General features: G+C 35.4%; 3 protein-coding genes across 3 annotated transcripts; all 3 read left to right on the forward strand.

Annotated features, from left to right (window-relative positions):
* Positions 1 to 243: 243 nt before the first annotated feature.
* MS3_00006135 (uncharacterized protein) lies at positions 244 to 1,669 on the forward strand. The gene has a single exon (XM_051214247.1). The coding sequence runs from the start codon at positions 353 to 355 to the stop codon at positions 1,283 to 1,285; it is 933 nt and encodes a 310-aa protein (XP_051067398.1). The 5' UTR covers positions 244 to 352; the 3' UTR covers positions 1,286 to 1,669.
* A 3,249-nt stretch (positions 1,670 to 4,918) lies between these two features.
* MS3_00006136 (uncharacterized protein) lies at positions 4,919 to 6,562 on the forward strand. The gene has a single exon (XM_051214248.1). It carries the CDS (start codon positions 5,252 to 5,254, stop codon positions 6,182 to 6,184), a length of 933 nt encoding a protein of 310 aa, XP_051067399.1. The 5' UTR covers positions 4,919 to 5,251; the 3' UTR covers positions 6,185 to 6,562.
* An 8,157-nt stretch (positions 6,563 to 14,719) lies between these two features.
* MS3_00006137 (uncharacterized protein) lies at positions 14,720 to 16,364 on the forward strand. Its single transcript, XM_051214249.1, has one exon. It carries the CDS (start codon positions 15,054 to 15,056, stop codon positions 15,984 to 15,986), a length of 933 nt encoding a protein of 310 aa, XP_051067400.1. The 5' UTR covers positions 14,720 to 15,053; the 3' UTR covers positions 15,987 to 16,364.
* Positions 16,365 to 17,938: the final 1,574 nt, after the last annotated feature.

Raw genomic sequence — 17,938 nt, forward strand, 5'->3', positions numbered from 1 at the left:
AAGTATGTCTGAAATAAATGATCTGCTCTGATTCGGAAGCTGGTATTGTGTTCTGTACTCAAGTGGAAGGGCTCGTAGGACATAGGACCAATAAGGACGCTAAACTGCCCACACCGGTTGAACGTCATTGGTTGGCCTAGTGTGAAGATTCGTATAAGTCGTATTCGGATTGGTAGATAAATCGTGCGATAGAAAAACCAGACATCCAAGGTCATAACAATTGGCGACGGGGATTTTGGCAACAAAATAATAATAATAATAATACAACAAGTGCTGACTCAGATTTTGGAAATAAATTAGCTGTTATAATTGCCGGTGATTTTTGGCGTTAATATTATTATTGGCACAAAAAATGTCGATTTCTTTAGAACAGTTGCAGTTAATATTACAGCTACAGCACCAGCAGATGTTAGCCTTCCAACAACAACAGAACCAGCAGATGTTAGTCTTGCAACAACAACTATTTGAAACAGTTTTGGGCAGACTTTTCATTCAACCAGAAAATAAGGAATCTATTTATGTTGCAGATAATGGTGCAGCAATGGACAATTCAGAAGCATATCCTGTGGAGGATTCACATCCCTTTATACCTGAATCAGAACGTAATATTTGTAACGTATCCGGCTCACAGCAAGAAAATACTGTTCTAAATGCTCATGAAGTTGTGACAATACCAGATGATCAAGAACCAGATCCTGTAGATGAAGCCCAGAGTCCAGAATTGAATGAAACGCTACTGGTTCTGTCTAGCTCTGAAAATAAACTCCAGCTCGAACAAAATTGTGATCCACGTGCTATTAGTCGAGAAAGCTGTGGGGACTCGTATTCAGAAAATAACTGGGGCAACACGATGAACCCAACTGTACCAAATGTTACTCAAAATAATTGGGAGACAAAAATTTATATTGAACTGGATTATCTAATTTCTCATGACAATGTACTAGATATGGGTTCTTATAATAATGCACAGAATTTTGATGAGATTTCTTATAAAAATGAAAATATATCGGCTGTTTCAAATGATGGTCAAAAATCTAATTTAATTTTGTTAGGCGTTGACTTTCTTAATGACTCATTATCTACTAACGAGATTCATAATGAATTTGGAAGTAAGGACCCCAAGTCGATGGTCGTTCATCATCATCTAGTCATTTTTAGTGGATTCTCCATTCAATACGAGAAACATGGTTTAATCAAAGTCCTATTAGTTGTAATTTGGAGACATAAGGACCCAACATTATTTCGCGGAGGAGGAGAATGTTGGAGTATTTATAGTTACACATAATTTTTTCTAAAATCAGAATCTAAACTTGGAATCTTAAAAAAAAAGGGAGGTGTTATATCCGGTGAAGATTAAGTTACAGGTAATTTCCGAGGACTATTCATGGACTAATATTCTATAATATCCTTATTGTATAACTACTCAACAATTACACTATGTATATTTGTATTCCTTTTATGATAAGCTTTATTTTGACCTATAATTTATTATTGTACGATTTACGCTTCTTAAGTTATGTTCAGTTTATTAACTAATGCCTCCCACATTCACAGCCACTTTTTGGCTTATTTGTGTACAAGTATTATTTCCTATTTTATGGTACGTTGCGGTCTGCGTGATTGATATATAAACCAAGTATGTCTGAAATAAATGATCTGCTCTGATTCGGAAGCTGGTATTGTGTTCTGTACTCAAGTGGAAGGGCTCGTAGGACATAGGACCAATAAGGACGCTAAACTGCCCACACCGGTTGAACGTCATTGGTTGGCCTAGTGTGAAGATTCGTATAAGTCGTATTCGGATTGGTAGATAAATCGTGCGATAGAAAAACCAGACATCCAAGGTCATAACAATTGGCGACGGGGATTTTGGCAACAAAATAATAATAATAATAATACAACAAGTGCTGACTCAGATTTTGGAAATAAATTAGCTGTTATAATTGCCGGTGATTTTTGGCGTTAATATTATTATTGGCACAAAAATGTCGATTTCTTTAGAACAGTTGCAGTTAATATTACAGCTACAGCACCAGCAGATGTTAGCCTTCCAACAACAACAGAACCAGCAGATGTTAGTCTTGCAACAACAACTATTTGAAACAGTTTTGGGCAGACTTTTCATTCAACCAGAAAATAAGGAATCTATTTATGTTGCAGATAATGGTGCAGCAATGGACAATTCAGAAGCATATCCTGTGGAGGATTCACATCCCTTTATACCTGAATCAGAACGTAATATTTGTAACGTATCCGGCTCACAGCAAGAAAATACTGTTCTAAATGCTCATGAAGTTGTGACAATACCAGATGATCAAGAACCAGATCCTGTAGATGAAGCCCAGAGTCCAGAATTGAATGAAACGCTACTGGTTCTGTCTAGCTCTGAAAATAAACTCCAGCTCGAACAAAATTGTGATCCACGTGCTATTAGTCGAGAAAGCTGTGGGGACTCGTATTCAGAAAATAACTGGGGCAACACGATGAACCCAACTGTACCAAATGTTACTCAAAATAATTGGGAGACAAAAATTTATATTGAACTGGATTATCTAATTTCTCATGACAATGTACTAGATATGGGTTCTTATAATAATGCACAGAATTTTGATGAGATTTCTTATAAAAATGAAAATATATCGGCTGTTTCAAATGATGGTCAAAAATCTAATTTAATTTTGTTAGGCGTTGACTTTCTTAATGACTCATTATCTACTAACGAGATTCATAATGAATTTGGAAGTAAGGACCCCAAGTCGATGGTCGTTCATCATCATCTAGTCATTTTTAGTGGATTCTCCATTCAATACGAGAAACATGGTTTAATCAAAGTCCTATTAGTTGTAATTTGGAGACATAAGGACCCAACATTATTTCGCGGAGGAGGAGAATGTTGGAGTATTTATAGTTACACATAATTTTTTCTAAAATCAGAATCTAAACTTGGAATCTTAAAAAAAAGGGAGGTGTTATATCCGGTGAAGATTAAGTTACAGGTAATTTCCGAGGACTATTCATGGACTAATATTCTATAATATCCTTATTGTATAACTACTCAACAATTACACTATGTATATTTGTATTCCTTTTATGATAAGCTTTATTTTGACCTATAATTTATTATTGTACGATTTACGCTTCTTAAGTTATGTTCAGTTTATTAACTAATGCCTCCCACATTCACAGCCACTTTTTGGCTTATTTGTGTACAAGTATTATTTCCTATTTTATGGTACGTTGCGGTCTGCGTGATTGATATATAAACCAAGTATGTCTGAAATAAATGATCTGCTCTGATTCGGAAGCTGGTATTGTGTTCTGTACTCAAGTGGAAGGGCTCGTAGGACATAGGACCAATAAGGACGCTAAACTGCCCACACCGGTTGAACGTCATTGGTTGGCCTAGTGTGAAGATTCGTATAAGTCGTATTCGGATTGGTAGATAAATCGTGCGATAGAAAAACCAGACATCCAAGGTCATAACAATTGGCGACGGGGATTTTGGCAACAAAATAATAATAATAATAATACAACAAGTGCTGACTCAGATTTTGGAAATAAATTAGCTGTTATAATTGCCGGTGATTTTTGGCGTTAATATTATTATTGGCACAAAAAATGTCGATTTCTTTAGAACAGTTGCAGTTAATATTACAGCTACAGCACCAGCAGATGTTAGCCTTCCAACAACAACAGAACCAGCAGATGTTAGTCTTGCAACAACAACTATTTGAAACAGTTTTGGGCAGACTTTTCATTCAACCAGAAAATAAGGAATCTATTTATGTTGCAGATAATGGTGCAGCAATGGACAATTCAGAAGCATATCCTGTGGAGGATTCACATCCCTTTATACCTGAATCAGAACGTAATATTTGTAACGTATCCGGCTCACAGCAAGAAAATACTGTTCTAAATGCTCATGAAGTTGTGACAATACCAGATGATCAAGAACCAGATCCTGTAGATGAAGCCCAGAGTCCAGAATTGAATGAAACGCTACTGGTTCTGTCTAGCTCTGAAAATAAACTCCAGCTCGAACAAAATTGTGATCCACGTGCTATTAGTCGAGAAAGCTGTGGGGACTCGTATTCAGAAAATAACTGGGGCAACACGATGAACCCAACTGTACCAAATGTTACTCAAAATAATTGGGAGACAAAAATTTATATTGAACTGGATTATCTAATTTCTCATGACAATGTACTAGATATGGGTTCTTATAATAATGCACAGAATTTTGATGAGATTTCTTATAAAAATGAAAATATATCGGCTGTTTCAAATGATGGTCAAAAATCTAATTTAATTTTGTTAGGCGTTGACTTTCTTAATGACTCATTATCTACTAACGAGATTCATAATGAATTTGGAAGTAAGGACCCCAAGTCGATGGTCGTTCATCATCATCTAGTCATTTTTAGTGGATTCTCCATTCAATACGAGAAACATGGTTTAATCAAAGTCCTATTAGTTGTAATTTGGAGACATAAGGACCCAACATTATTTCGCGGAGGAGGAGAATGTTGGAGTATTTATAGTTACACATAATTTTTTCTAAAATCAGAATCTAAACTTGGAATCTTAAAAAAAAGGGAGGTGTTATATCCGGTGAAGATTAAGTTACAGGTAATTTCCGAGGACTATTCATGGACTAATATTCTATAATATCCTTATTGTATAACTACTCAACAATTACACTATGTATATTTGTATTCCTTTTATGATAAGCTTTATTTTGACCTATAATTTATTATTGTACGATTTACGCTTCTTAAGTTATGTTCAGTTTATTAACTAATGCCTCCCACATTCACAGCCACTTTTTGGCTTATTTGTGTACAAGTATTATTTCCTATTTTATGGTACGTTGCGGTCTGCGTGATTGATATATAAACCAAGTATGTCTGAAATAAATGATCTGCTCTGATTCGGAAGCTGGTATTGTGTTCTGTACTCAAGTGGAAGGGCTCGTAGGACATAGGACCAATAAGGACGCTAAACTGCCCACACCGGTTGAACGTCATTGGTTGGCCTAGTGTGAAGATTCGTATAAGTCGTATTCGGATTGGTAGATAAATCGTGCGATAGAAAAACCAGACATCCAAGGTCATAACAATTGGCGACGGGGATTTTGGCAACAAAATAATAATAATAATAATACAACAAGTGCTGACTCAGATTTTGGAAATAAATTAGCTGTTATAATTGCCGGTGATTTTTGGCGTTAATATTATTATTGGCACAAAAAATGTCGATTTCTTTAGAACAGTTGCAGTTAATATTACAGCTACAGCACCAGCAGATGTTAGCCTTCCAACAACAACAGAACCAGCAGATGTTAGTCTTGCAACAACAACTATTTGAAACAGTTTTGGGCAGACTTTTCATTCAACCAGAAAATAAGGAATCTATTTATGTTGCAGATAATGGTGCAGCAATGGACAATTCAGAAGCATATCCTGTGGAGGATTCACATCCCTTTATACCTGAATCAGAACGTAATATTTGTAACGTATCCGGCTCACAGCAAGAAAATACTGTTCTAAATGCTCATGAAGTTGTGACAATACCAGATGATCAAGAACCAGATCCTGTAGATGAAGCCCAGAGTCCAGAATTGAATGAAACGCTACTGGTTCTGTCTAGCTCTGAAAATAAACTCCAGCTCGAACAAAATTGTGATCCACGTGCTATTAGTCGAGAAAGCTGTGGGGACTCGTATTCAGAAAATAACTGGGGCAACACGATGAACCCAACTGTACCAAATGTTACTCAAAATAATTGGGAGACAAAAATTTATATTGAACTGGATTATCTAATTTCTCATGACAATGTACTAGATATGGGTTCTTATAATAATGCACAGAATTTTGATGAGATTTCTTATAAAAATGAAAATATATCGGCTGTTTCAAATGATGGTCAAAAATCTAATTTAATTTTGTTAGGCGTTGACTTTCTTAATGACTCATTATCTACTAACGAGATTCATAATGAATTTGGAAGTAAGGACCCCAAGTCGATGGTCGTTCATCATCATCTAGTCATTTTTAGTGGATTCTCCATTCAATACGAGAAACATGGTTTAATCAAAGTCCTATTAGTTGTAATTTGGAGACATAAGGACCCAACATTATTTCGCGGAGGAGGAGAATGTTGGAGTATTTATAGTTACACATAATTTTTCTAAAATCAGAATCTAAACTTGGAATCTTAAAAAAAAGGGAGGTGTTATATCCGGTGAAGATTAAGTTACAGGTAATTTCCGAGGACTATTCATGGACTAATATTCTATAATATCCTTATTGTATAACTACTCAACAATTACACTATGTATATTTGTATTCCTTTTATGATAAGCTTTATTTTGACCTATAATTTATTATTGTACGATTTACGCTTCTTAAGTTATGTTCAGTTTATTAACTAATGCCTCCCACATTCACAGCCACTTTTTGGCTTATTTGTGTACAAGTATTATTTCCTATTTTATGGTACGTTGCGGTCTGCGTGATTGATATATAAACCAAGTATGTCTGAAATAAATGATCTGCTCTGATTCGGAAGCTGGTATTGTGTTCTGTACTCAAGTGGAAGGGCTCGTAGGACATAGGACCAATAAGGACGCTAAACTGCCCACACCGGTTGAACGTCATTGGTTGGCCTAGTGTGAAGATTCGTATAAGTCGTATTCGGATTGGTAGATAAATCGTGCGATAGAAAAACCAGACATCCAAGGTCATAACAATTGGCGACGGGGATTTTGGCAACAAAATAATAATAATAATAATACAACAAGTGCTGACTCAGATTTTGGAAATAAATTAGCTGTTATAATTGCCGGTGATTTTTGGCGTTAATATTATTATTGGCACAAAAAAATGTCGATTTCTTTAGAACAGTTGCAGTTAATATTACAGCTACAGCACCAGCAGATGTTAGCCTTCCAACAACAACAGAACCAGCAGATGTTAGTCTTGCAACAACAACTATTTGAAACAGTTTTGGGCAGACTTTTCATTCAACCAGAAAATAAGGAATCTATTTATGTTGCAGATAATGGTGCAGCAATGGACAATTCAGAAGCATATCCTGTGGAGGATTCACATCCCTTTATACCTGAATCAGAACGTAATATTTGTAACGTATCCGGCTCACAGCAAGAAAATACTGTTCTAAATGCTCATGAAGTTGTGACAATACCAGATGATCAAGAACCAGATCCTGTAGATGAAGCCCAGAGTCCAGAATTGAATGAAACGCTACTGGTTCTGTCTAGCTCTGAAAATAAACTCCAGCTCGAACAAAATTGTGATCCACGTGCTATTAGTCGAGAAAGCTGTGGGGACTCGTATTCAGAAAATAACTGGGGCAACACGATGAACCCAACTGTACCAAATGTTACTCAAAATAATTGGGAGACAAAAATTTATATTGAACTGGATTATCTAATTTCTCATGACAATGTACTAGATATGGGTTCTTATAATAATGCACAGAATTTTGATGAGATTTCTTATAAAAATGAAAATATATCGGCTGTTTCAAATGATGGTCAAAAATCTAATTTAATTTTGTTAGGCGTTGACTTTCTTAATGACTCATTATCTACTAACGAGATTCATAATGAATTTGGAAGTAAGGACCCCAAGTCGATGGTCGTTCATCATCATCTAGTCATTTTTAGTGGATTCTCCATTCAATACGAGAAACATGGTTTAATCAAAGTCCTATTAGTTGTAATTTGGAGACATAAGGACCCAACATTATTTCGCGGAGGAGGAGAATGTTGGAGTATTTATAGTTACACATAATTTTTTCTAAAATCAGAATCTAAACTTGGAATCTTAAAAAAAAGGGAGGTGTTATATCCGGTGAAGATTAAGTTACAGGTAATTTCCGAGGACTATTCATGGACTAATATTCTATAATATCCTTATTGTATAACTACTCAACAATTACACTATGTATATTTGTATTCCTTTTATGATAAGCTTTATTTTGACCTATAATTTATTATTGTACGATTTACGCTTCTTAAGTTATGTTCAGTTTATTAACTAATGCCTCCCACATTCACAGCCACTTTTTGGCTTATTTGTGTACAAGTATTATTTCCTATTTTATGGTACGTTGCGGTCTGCGTGATTGATATATAAACCAAGTATGTCTGAAATAAATGATCTGCTCTGATTCGGAAGCTGGTATTGTGTTCTGTACTCAAGTGGAAGGGCTCGTAGGACATAGGACCAATAAGGACGCTAAACTGCCCACACCGGTTGAACGTCATTGGTTGGCCTAGTGTGAAGATTCGTATAAGTCGTATTCGGATTGGTAGATAAATCGTGCGATAGAAAAACCAGACATCCAAGGTCATAACAATTGGCGACGGGGATTTTGGCAACAAAATAATAATAATAATAATACAACAAGTGCTGACTCAGATTTTGGAAATAAATTAGCTGTTATAATTGCCGGTGATTTTTGGCGTTAATATTATTATTGGCACAAAAAATGTCGATTTCTTTAGAACAGTTGCAGTTAATATTACAGCTACAGCACCAGCAGATGTTAGCCTTCCAACAACAACAGAACCAGCAGATGTTAGTCTTGCAACAACAACTATTTGAAACAGTTTTGGGCAGACTTTTCATTCAACCAGAAAATAAGGAATCTATTTATGTTGCAGATAATGGTGCAGCAATGGACAATTCAGAAGCATATCCTGTGGAGGATTCACATCCCTTTATACCTGAATCAGAACGTAATATTTGTAACGTATCCGGCTCACAGCAAGAAAATACTGTTCTAAATGCTCATGAAGTTGTGACAATACCAGATGATCAAGAACCAGATCCTGTAGATGAAGCCCAGAGTCCAGAATTGAATGAAACGCTACTGGTTCTGTCTAGCTCTGAAAATAAACTCCAGCTCGAACAAAATTGTGATCCACGTGCTATTAGTCGAGAAAGCTGTGGGGACTCGTATTCAGAAAATAACTGGGGCAACACGATGAACCCAACTGTACCAAATGTTACTCAAAATAATTGGGAGACAAAAATTTATATTGAACTGGATTATCTAATTTCTCATGACAATGTACTAGATATGGGTTCTTATAATAATGCACAGAATTTTGATGAGATTTCTTATAAAAATGAAAATATATCGGCTGTTTCAAATGATGGTCAAAAATCTAATTTAATTTTGTTAGGCGTTGACTTTCTTAATGACTCATTATCTACTAACGAGATTCATAATGAATTTGGAAGTAAGGACCCCAAGTCGATGGTCGTTCATCATCATCTAGTCATTTTTAGTGGATTCTCCATTCAATACGAGAAACATGGTTTAATCAAAGTCCTATTAGTTGTAATTTGGAGACATAAGGACCCAACATTATTTCGCGGAGGAGGAGAATGTTGGAGTATTTATAGTTACACATAATTTTTTCTAAAATCAGAATCTAAACTTGGAATCTTAAAAAAAAGGGAGGTGTTATATCCGGTGAAGATTAAGTTACAGGTAATTTCCGAGGACTATTCATGGACTAATATTCTATAATATCCTTATTGTATAACTACTCAACAATTACACTATGTATATTTGTATTCCTTTTATGATAAGCTTTATTTTGACCTATAATTTATTATTGTACGATTTACGCTTCTTAAGTTATGTTCAGTTTATTAACTAATGCCTCCCACATTCACAGCCACTTTTTGGCTTATTTGTGTACAAGTATTATTTCCTATTTTATGGTACGTTGCGGTCTGCGTGATTGATATATAAACCAAGTATGTCTGAAATAAATGATCTGCTCTGATTCGGAAGCTGGTATTGTGTTCTGTACTCAAGTGGAAGGGCTCGTAGGACATAGGACCAATAAGGACGCTAAACTGCCCACACCGGTTGAACGTCATTGGTTGGCCTAGTGTGAAGATTCGTATAAGTCGTATTCGGATTGGTAGATAAATCGTGCGATAGAAAAACCAGACATCCAAGGTCATAACAATTGGCGACGGGGATTTTGGCAACAAAATAATAATAATAATAATACAACAAGTGCTGACTCAGATTTTGGAAATAAATTAGCTGTTATAATTGCCGGTGATTTTTGGCGTTAATATTATTATTGGCACAAAAAAATGTCGATTTCTTTAGAACAGTTGCAGTTAATATTACAGCTACAGCACCAGCAGATGTTAGCCTTCCAACAACAACAGAACCAGCAGATGTTAGTCTTGCAACAACAACTATTTGAAACAGTTTTGGGCAGACTTTTCATTCAACCAGAAAATAAGGAATCTATTTATGTTGCAGATAATGGTGCAGCAATGGACAATTCAGAAGCATATCCTGTGGAGGATTCACATCCCTTTATACCTGAATCAGAACGTAATATTTGTAACGTATCCGGCTCACAGCAAGAAAATACTGTTCTAAATGCTCATGAAGTTGTGACAATACCAGATGATCAAGAACCAGATCCTGTAGATGAAGCCCAGAGTCCAGAATTGAATGAAACGCTACTGGTTCTGTCTAGCTCTGAAAATAAACTCCAGCTCGAACAAAATTGTGATCCACGTGCTATTAGTCGAGAAAGCTGTGGGGACTCGTATTCAGAAAATAACTGGGGCAACACGATGAACCCAACTGTACCAAATGTTACTCAAAATAATTGGGAGACAAAAATTTATATTGAACTGGATTATCTAATTTCTCATGACAATGTACTAGATATGGGTTCTTATAATAATGCACAGAATTTTGATGAGATTTCTTATAAAAATGAAAATATATCGGCTGTTTCAAATGATGGTCAAAAATCTAATTTAATTTTGTTAGGCGTTGACTTTCTTAATGACTCATTATCTACTAACGAGATTCATAATGAATTTGGAAGTAAGGACCCCAAGTCGATGGTCGTTCATCATCATCTAGTCATTTTTAGTGGATTCTCCATTCAATACGAGAAACATGGTTTAATCAAAGTCCTATTAGTTGTAATTTGGAGACATAAGGACCCAACATTATTTCGCGGAGGAGGAGAATGTTGGAGTATTTATAGTTACACATAATTTTTTCTAAAATCAGAATCTAAACTTGGAATCTTAAAAAAAAGGGAGGTGTTATATCCGGTGAAGATTAAGTTACAGGTAATTTCCGAGGACTATTCATGGACTAATATTCTATAATATCCTTATTGTATAACTACTCAACAATTACACTATGTATATTTGTATTCCTTTTATGATAAGCTTTATTTTGACCTATAATTTATTATTGTACGATTTACGCTTCTTAAGTTATGTTCAGTTTATTAACTAATGCCTCCCACATTCACAGCCACTTTTTGGCTTATTTGTGTACAAGTATTATTTCCTATTTTATGGTACGTTGCGGTCTGCGTGATTGATATATAAACCAAGTATGTCTGAAATAAATGATCTGCTCTGATTCGGAAGCTGGTATTGTGTTCTGTACTCAAGTGGAAGGGCTCGTAGGACATAGGACCAATAAGGACGCTAAACTGCCCACACCGGTTGAACGTCATTGGTTGGCCTAGTGTGAAGATTCGTATAAGTCGTATTCGGATTGGTAGATAAATCGTGCGATAGAAAAACCAGACATCCAAGGTCATAACAATTGGCGACGGGGATTTTGGCAACAAAATAATAATAATAATAATACAACAAGTGCTGACTCAGATTTTGGAAATAAATTAGCTGTTATAATTGCCGGTGATTTTTGGCGTTAATATTATTATTGGCACAAAAAATGTCGATTTCTTTAGAACAGTTGCAGTTAATATTACAGCTACAGCACCAGCAGATGTTAGCCTTCCAACAACAACAGAACCAGCAGATGTTAGTCTTGCAACAACAACTATTTGAAACAGTTTTGGGCAGACTTTTCATTCAACCAGAAAATAAGGAATCTATTTATGTTGCAGATAATGGTGCAGCAATGGACAATTCAGAAGCATATCCTGTGGAGGATTCACATCCCTTTATACCTGAATCAGAACGTAATATTTGTAACGTATCCGGCTCACAGCAAGAAAATACTGTTCTAAATGCTCATGAAGTTGTGACAATACCAGATGATCAAGAACCAGATCCTGTAGATGAAGCCCAGAGTCCAGAATTGAATGAAACGCTACTGGTTCTGTCTAGCTCTGAAAATAAACTCCAGCTCGAACAAAATTGTGATCCACGTGCTATTAGTCGAGAAAGCTGTGGGGACTCGTATTCAGAAAATAACTGGGGCAACACGATGAACCCAACTGTACCAAATGTTACTCAAAATAATTGGGAGACAAAAATTTATATTGAACTGGATTATCTAATTTCTCATGACAATGTACTAGATATGGGTTCTTATAATAATGCACAGAATTTTGATGAGATTTCTTATAAAAATGAAAATATATCGGCTGTTTCAAATGATGGTCAAAAATCTAATTTAATTTTGTTAGGCGTTGACTTTCTTAATGACTCATTATCTACTAACGAGATTCATAATGAATTTGGAAGTAAGGACCCCAAGTCGATGGTCGTTCATCATCATCTAGTCATTTTTAGTGGATTCTCCATTCAATACGAGAAACATGGTTTAATCAAAGTCCTATTAGTTGTAATTTGGAGACATAAGGACCCAACATTATTTCGCGGAGGAGGAGAATGTTGGAGTATTTATAGTTACACATAATTTTTTCTAAAATCAGAATCTAAACTTGGAATCTTAAAAAAAAAAGGGAGGTGTTATATCCGGTGAAGATTAAGTTACAGGTAATTTCCGAGGACTATTCATGGACTAATATTCTATAATATCCTTATTGTATAACTACTCAACAATTACACTATGTATATTTGTATTCCTTTTATGATAAGCTTTATTTTGACCTATAATTTATTATTGTACGATTTACGCTTCTTAAGTTATGTTCAGTTTATTAACTAATGCCTCCCACATTCACAGCCACTTTTTGGCTTATTTGTGTACAAGTATTATTTCCTATTTTATGGTACGTTGCGGTCTGCGTGATTGATATATAAACCAAGTATGTCTGAAATAAATGATCTGCTCTGATTCGGAAGCTGGTATTGTGTTCTGTACTCAAGTGGAAGGGCTCGTAGGACATAGGACCAATAAGGACGCTAAACTGCCCACACCGGTTGAACGTCATTGGTTGGCCTAGTGTGAAGATTCGTATAAGTCGTATTCGGATTGGTAGATAAATCGTGCGATAGAAAAACCAGACATCCAAGGTCATAACAATTGGCGACGGGGATTTTGGCAACAAAATAATAATAATAATAATACAACAAGTGCTGACTCAGATTTTGGAAATAAATTAGCTGTTATAATTGCCGGTGATTTTTGGCGTTAATATTATTATTGGCACAAAAAATGTCGATTTCTTTAGAACAGTTGCAGTTAATATTACAGCTACAGCACCAGCAGATGTTAGCCTTCCAACAACAACAGAACCAGCAGATGTTAGTCTTGCAACAACAACTATTTGAAACAGTTTTGGGCAGACTTTTCATTCAACCAGAAAATAAGGAATCTATTTATGTTGCAGATAATGGTGCAGCAATGGACAATTCAGAAGCATATCCTGTGGAGGATTCACATCCCTTTATACCTGAATCAGAACGTAATATTTGTAACGTATCCGGCTCACAGCAAGAAAATACTGTTCTAAATGCTCATGAAGTTGTGACAATACCAGATGATCAAGAACCAGATCCTGTAGATGAAGCCCAGAGTCCAGAATTGAATGAAACGCTACTGGTTCTGTCTAGCTCTGAAAATAAACTCCAGCTCGAACAAAATTGTGATCCACGTGCTATTAGTCGAGAAAGCTGTGGGGACTCGTATTCAGAAAATAACTGGGGCAACACGATGAACCCAACTGTACCAAATGTTACTCAAAATAATTGGGAGACAAAAATTTATATTGAACTGGATTATCTAATTTCTCATGACAATGTACTAGATATGGGTTCTTATAATAATGCACAGAATTTTGATGAGATTTCTTATAAAAATGAAAATATATCGGCTGTTTCAAATGATGGTCAAAAATCTAATTTAATTTTGTTAGGCGTTGACTTTCTTAATGACTCATTATCTACTAACGAGATTCATAATGAATTTGGAAGTAAGGACCCCAAGTCGATGGTCGTTCATCATCATCTAGTCATTTTTAGTGGATTCTCCATTCAATACGAGAAACATGGTTTAATCAAAGTCCTATTAGTTGTAATTTGGAGACATAAGGACCCAACATTATTTCGCGGAGGAGGAGAATGTTGGAGTATTTATAGTTACACATAATTTTTTCTAAAATCAGAATCTAAACTTGGAATCTTAAAAAAAAGGGAGGTGTTATATCCGGTGAAGATTAAGTTACAGGTAATTTCCGAGGACTATTCATGGACTAATATTCTATAATATCCTTATTGTATAACTACTCAACAATTACACTATGTATATTTGTATTCCTTTTATGATAAGCTTTATTTTGACCTATAATTTATTATTGTACGATTTACGCTTCTTAAGTTATGTTCAGTTTATTAACTAATGCCTCCCACATTCACAGCCACTTTTTGGCTTATTTGTGTACAAGTATTATTTCCTATTTTATGGTACGTTGCGGTCTGCGTGATTGATATATAAACCAAGTATGTCTGAAATAAATGATCTGCTCTGATTCGGAAGCTGGTATTGTGTTCTGTACTCAAGTGGAAGGGCTCGTAGGACATAGGACCAATAAGGACGCTAAACTGCCCACACCGGTTGAACGTCATTGGTTGGCCTAGTGTGAAGATTCGTATAAGTCGTATTCGGATTGGTAGATAAATCGTGCGATAGAAAAACCAGACATCCAAGGTCATAACAATTGGCGACGGGGATTTTGGCAACAAAATAATAATAATAATAATACAACAAGTGCTGACTCAGATTTTGGAAATAAATTAGCTGTTATAATTGCCGGTGATTTTTGGCGTTAATATTATTATTGGCACAAAAAAATGTCGATTTCTTTAGAACAGTTGCAGTTAATATTACAGCTACAGCACCAGCAGATGTTAGCCTTCCAACAACAACAGAACCAGCAGATGTTAGTCTTGCAACAACAACTATTTGAAACAGTTTTGGGCAGACTTTTCATTCAACCAGAAAATAAGGAATCTATTTATGTTGCAGATAATGGTGCAGCAATGGACAATTCAGAAGCATATCCTGTGGAGGATTCACATCCCTTTATACCTGAATCAGAACGTAATATTTGTAACGTATCCGGCTCACAGCAAGAAAATACTGTTCTAAATGCTCATGAAGTTGTGACAATACCAGATGATCAAGAACCAGATCCTGTAGATGAAGCCCAGAGTCCAGAATTGAATGAAACGCTACTGGTTCTGTCTAGCTCTGAAAATAAACTCCAGCTCGAACAAAATTGTGATCCACGTGCTATTAGTCGAGAAAGCTGTGGGGACTCGTATTCAGAAAATAACTGGGGCAACACGATGAACCCAACTGTACCAAATGTTACTCAAAATAATTGGGAGACAAAAATTTATATTGAACTGGATTATCTAATTTCTCATGACAATGTACTAGATATGGGTTCTTATAATAATGCACAGAATTTTGATGAGATTTCTTATAAAAATGAAAATATATCGGCTGTTTCAAATGATGGTCAAAAATCTAATTTAATTTTGTTAGGCGTTGACTTTCTTAATGACTCATTATCTACTAACGAGATTCATAATGAATTTGGAAGTAAGGACCCCAAGTCGATGGTCGTTCATCATCATCTAGTCATTTTTAGTGGATTCTCCATTCAATACGAGAAACATGGTTTAATCAAAGTCCTATTAGTTGTAATTTGGAGACATAAGGACCCAACATTATTTCGCGGAGGAGGAGAATGTTGGAGTATTTATAGTTACACATAATTTTTTCTAAAATCAGAATCTAAACTTGGAATCTTAAAAAAGGGAGGTGTTATATCCGGTGAAGATTAAGTTACAGGTAATTTCCGAGGACTATTCATGGACTAATATTCTATAATATCCTTATTGTATAACTACTCAACAATTACACTATGTATATTTGTATTCCTTTTATGATAAGCTTTATTTTGACCTATAATTTATTATTGTACGATTTACGCTTCTTAAGTTATGTTCAGTTTATTAACTAATGCCTCCCACATTCACAGCCACTTTTTGGCTTATTTGTGTACAAGTATTATTTCCTATTTTATGGTACGTTGCGGTCTGCGTGATTGATATATAAACCAAGTATGTCTGAAATAAATGATCTGCTCTGATTCGGAAGCTGGTATTGTGTTCTGTACTCAAGTGGAAGGGCTCGTAGGACATAGGACCAATAAGGACGCTAAACTGCCCACACCGGTTGAACGTCATTGGTTGGCCTAGTGTGAAGATTCGTATAAGTCGTATTCGGATTGGTAGATAAATCGTGCGATAGAAAAACCAGACATCCAAGGTCATAACAATTGGCGACGGGGATTTTGGCAACAAAATAATAATAATAATAATACAACAAGTGCTGACTCAGATTTTGGAAATAAATTAGCTGTTATAATTGCCGGTGATTTTTGGCGTTAATATTATTATTGGCACAAAAAATGTCGATTTCTTTAGAACAGTTGCAGTTAATATTACAGCTACAGCACCAGCAGATGTTAGCCTTCCAACAACAACAGAACCAGCAGATGTTAGTCTTGCAACAACAACTATTTGAAACAGTTTTGGGCAGACTTTTCATTCAACCAGAAAATAAGGAATCTATTTATGTTGCAGATAATGGTGCAGCAATGGACAATTCAGAAGCATATCCTGTGGAGGATTCACATCCCTTTATACCTGAATCAGAACGTAATATTTGTAACGTATCCGGCTCACAGCAAGAAAATACTGTTCTAAATGCTCATGAAGTTGTGACAATACCAGATGATCAAGAACCAGATCCTGTAGATGAAGCCCAGAGTCCAGAATTGAATGAAACGCTACTGGTTCTGTCTAGCTCTGAAAATAAACTCCAGCTCGAACAAAATTGTGATCCACGTGCTATTAGTCGAGAAAGCTGTGGGGACTCGTATTCAGAAAATAACTGGGGCAACACGATGAACCCAACTGTACCAAATGTTACTCAAAATAATTGGGAGACAAAAATTTATATTGAACTGGATTATCTAATTTCTCATGACAATGTACTAGATATGGGTTCTTATAATAATGCACAGAATTTTGATGAGATTTCTTATAAAAATGAAAATATATCGGCTGTTTCAAATGATGGTCAAAAATCTAATTTAATTTTGTTAGGCGTTGACTTTCTTAATGACTCATTATCTACTAACGAGATTCATAATGAATTTGGAAGTAAGGACCCCAAGTCGATGGTCGTTCATCATCATCTAGTCATTTTTAGTGGATTCTCCATTCAATACGAGAAACATGGTTTAATCAAAGTCCTATTAGTTGTAATTTGGAGACATAAGGACCCAACATTATTTCGCGGAGGAGGAGAATGTTGGAGTATTTATAGTTACACATAATTTTTTCTAAAATCAGAATCTAAACTTGGAATCTTAAAAAAAAGGGAGGTGTTATATCCGGTGAAGATTAAGTTACAGGTAATTTCCGAGGACTATTCATGGACTAATATTCTATAATATCCTTATTGTATAACTACTCAACAATTACACTATGTATATTTGTATTCCTTTTATGATAAGCTTTATTTTGACCTATAATTTATTATTGTACGATTTACGCTTCTTAAGTTATGTTCAGTTTATTAACTAATGCCTCCCACATTCACAGCCACTTTTTGGCTTATTTGTGTACAAGTATTATTTCCTATTTTATGGTACGTT

Source organism: Schistosoma haematobium, chromosome 2 (genome assembly GCF_000699445.3).
Source record: "Schistosoma haematobium chromosome 2, whole genome shotgun sequence".
NCBI classification, from domain to species: Eukaryota; Metazoa; Platyhelminthes; class Trematoda; order Strigeidida; family Schistosomatidae; genus Schistosoma; species Schistosoma haematobium.

What these genes read in the sequence shown, in the direction of transcription:
- MS3_00006137 (XM_051214249.1), top strand. Translation starts at nt 15,054, where the DNA reads ATGTCGATTTCTTTAGAACAGTTGCAGTTAATATTACAGCTACAGCAC.
- MS3_00006135 (XM_051214247.1), top strand. Translation starts at nt 353, where the DNA reads ATGTCGATTTCTTTAGAACAGTTGCAGTTAATATTACAGCTACAGCAC.
- MS3_00006136 (XM_051214248.1), top strand. Translation starts at nt 5,252, where the DNA reads ATGTCGATTTCTTTAGAACAGTTGCAGTTAATATTACAGCTACAGCAC.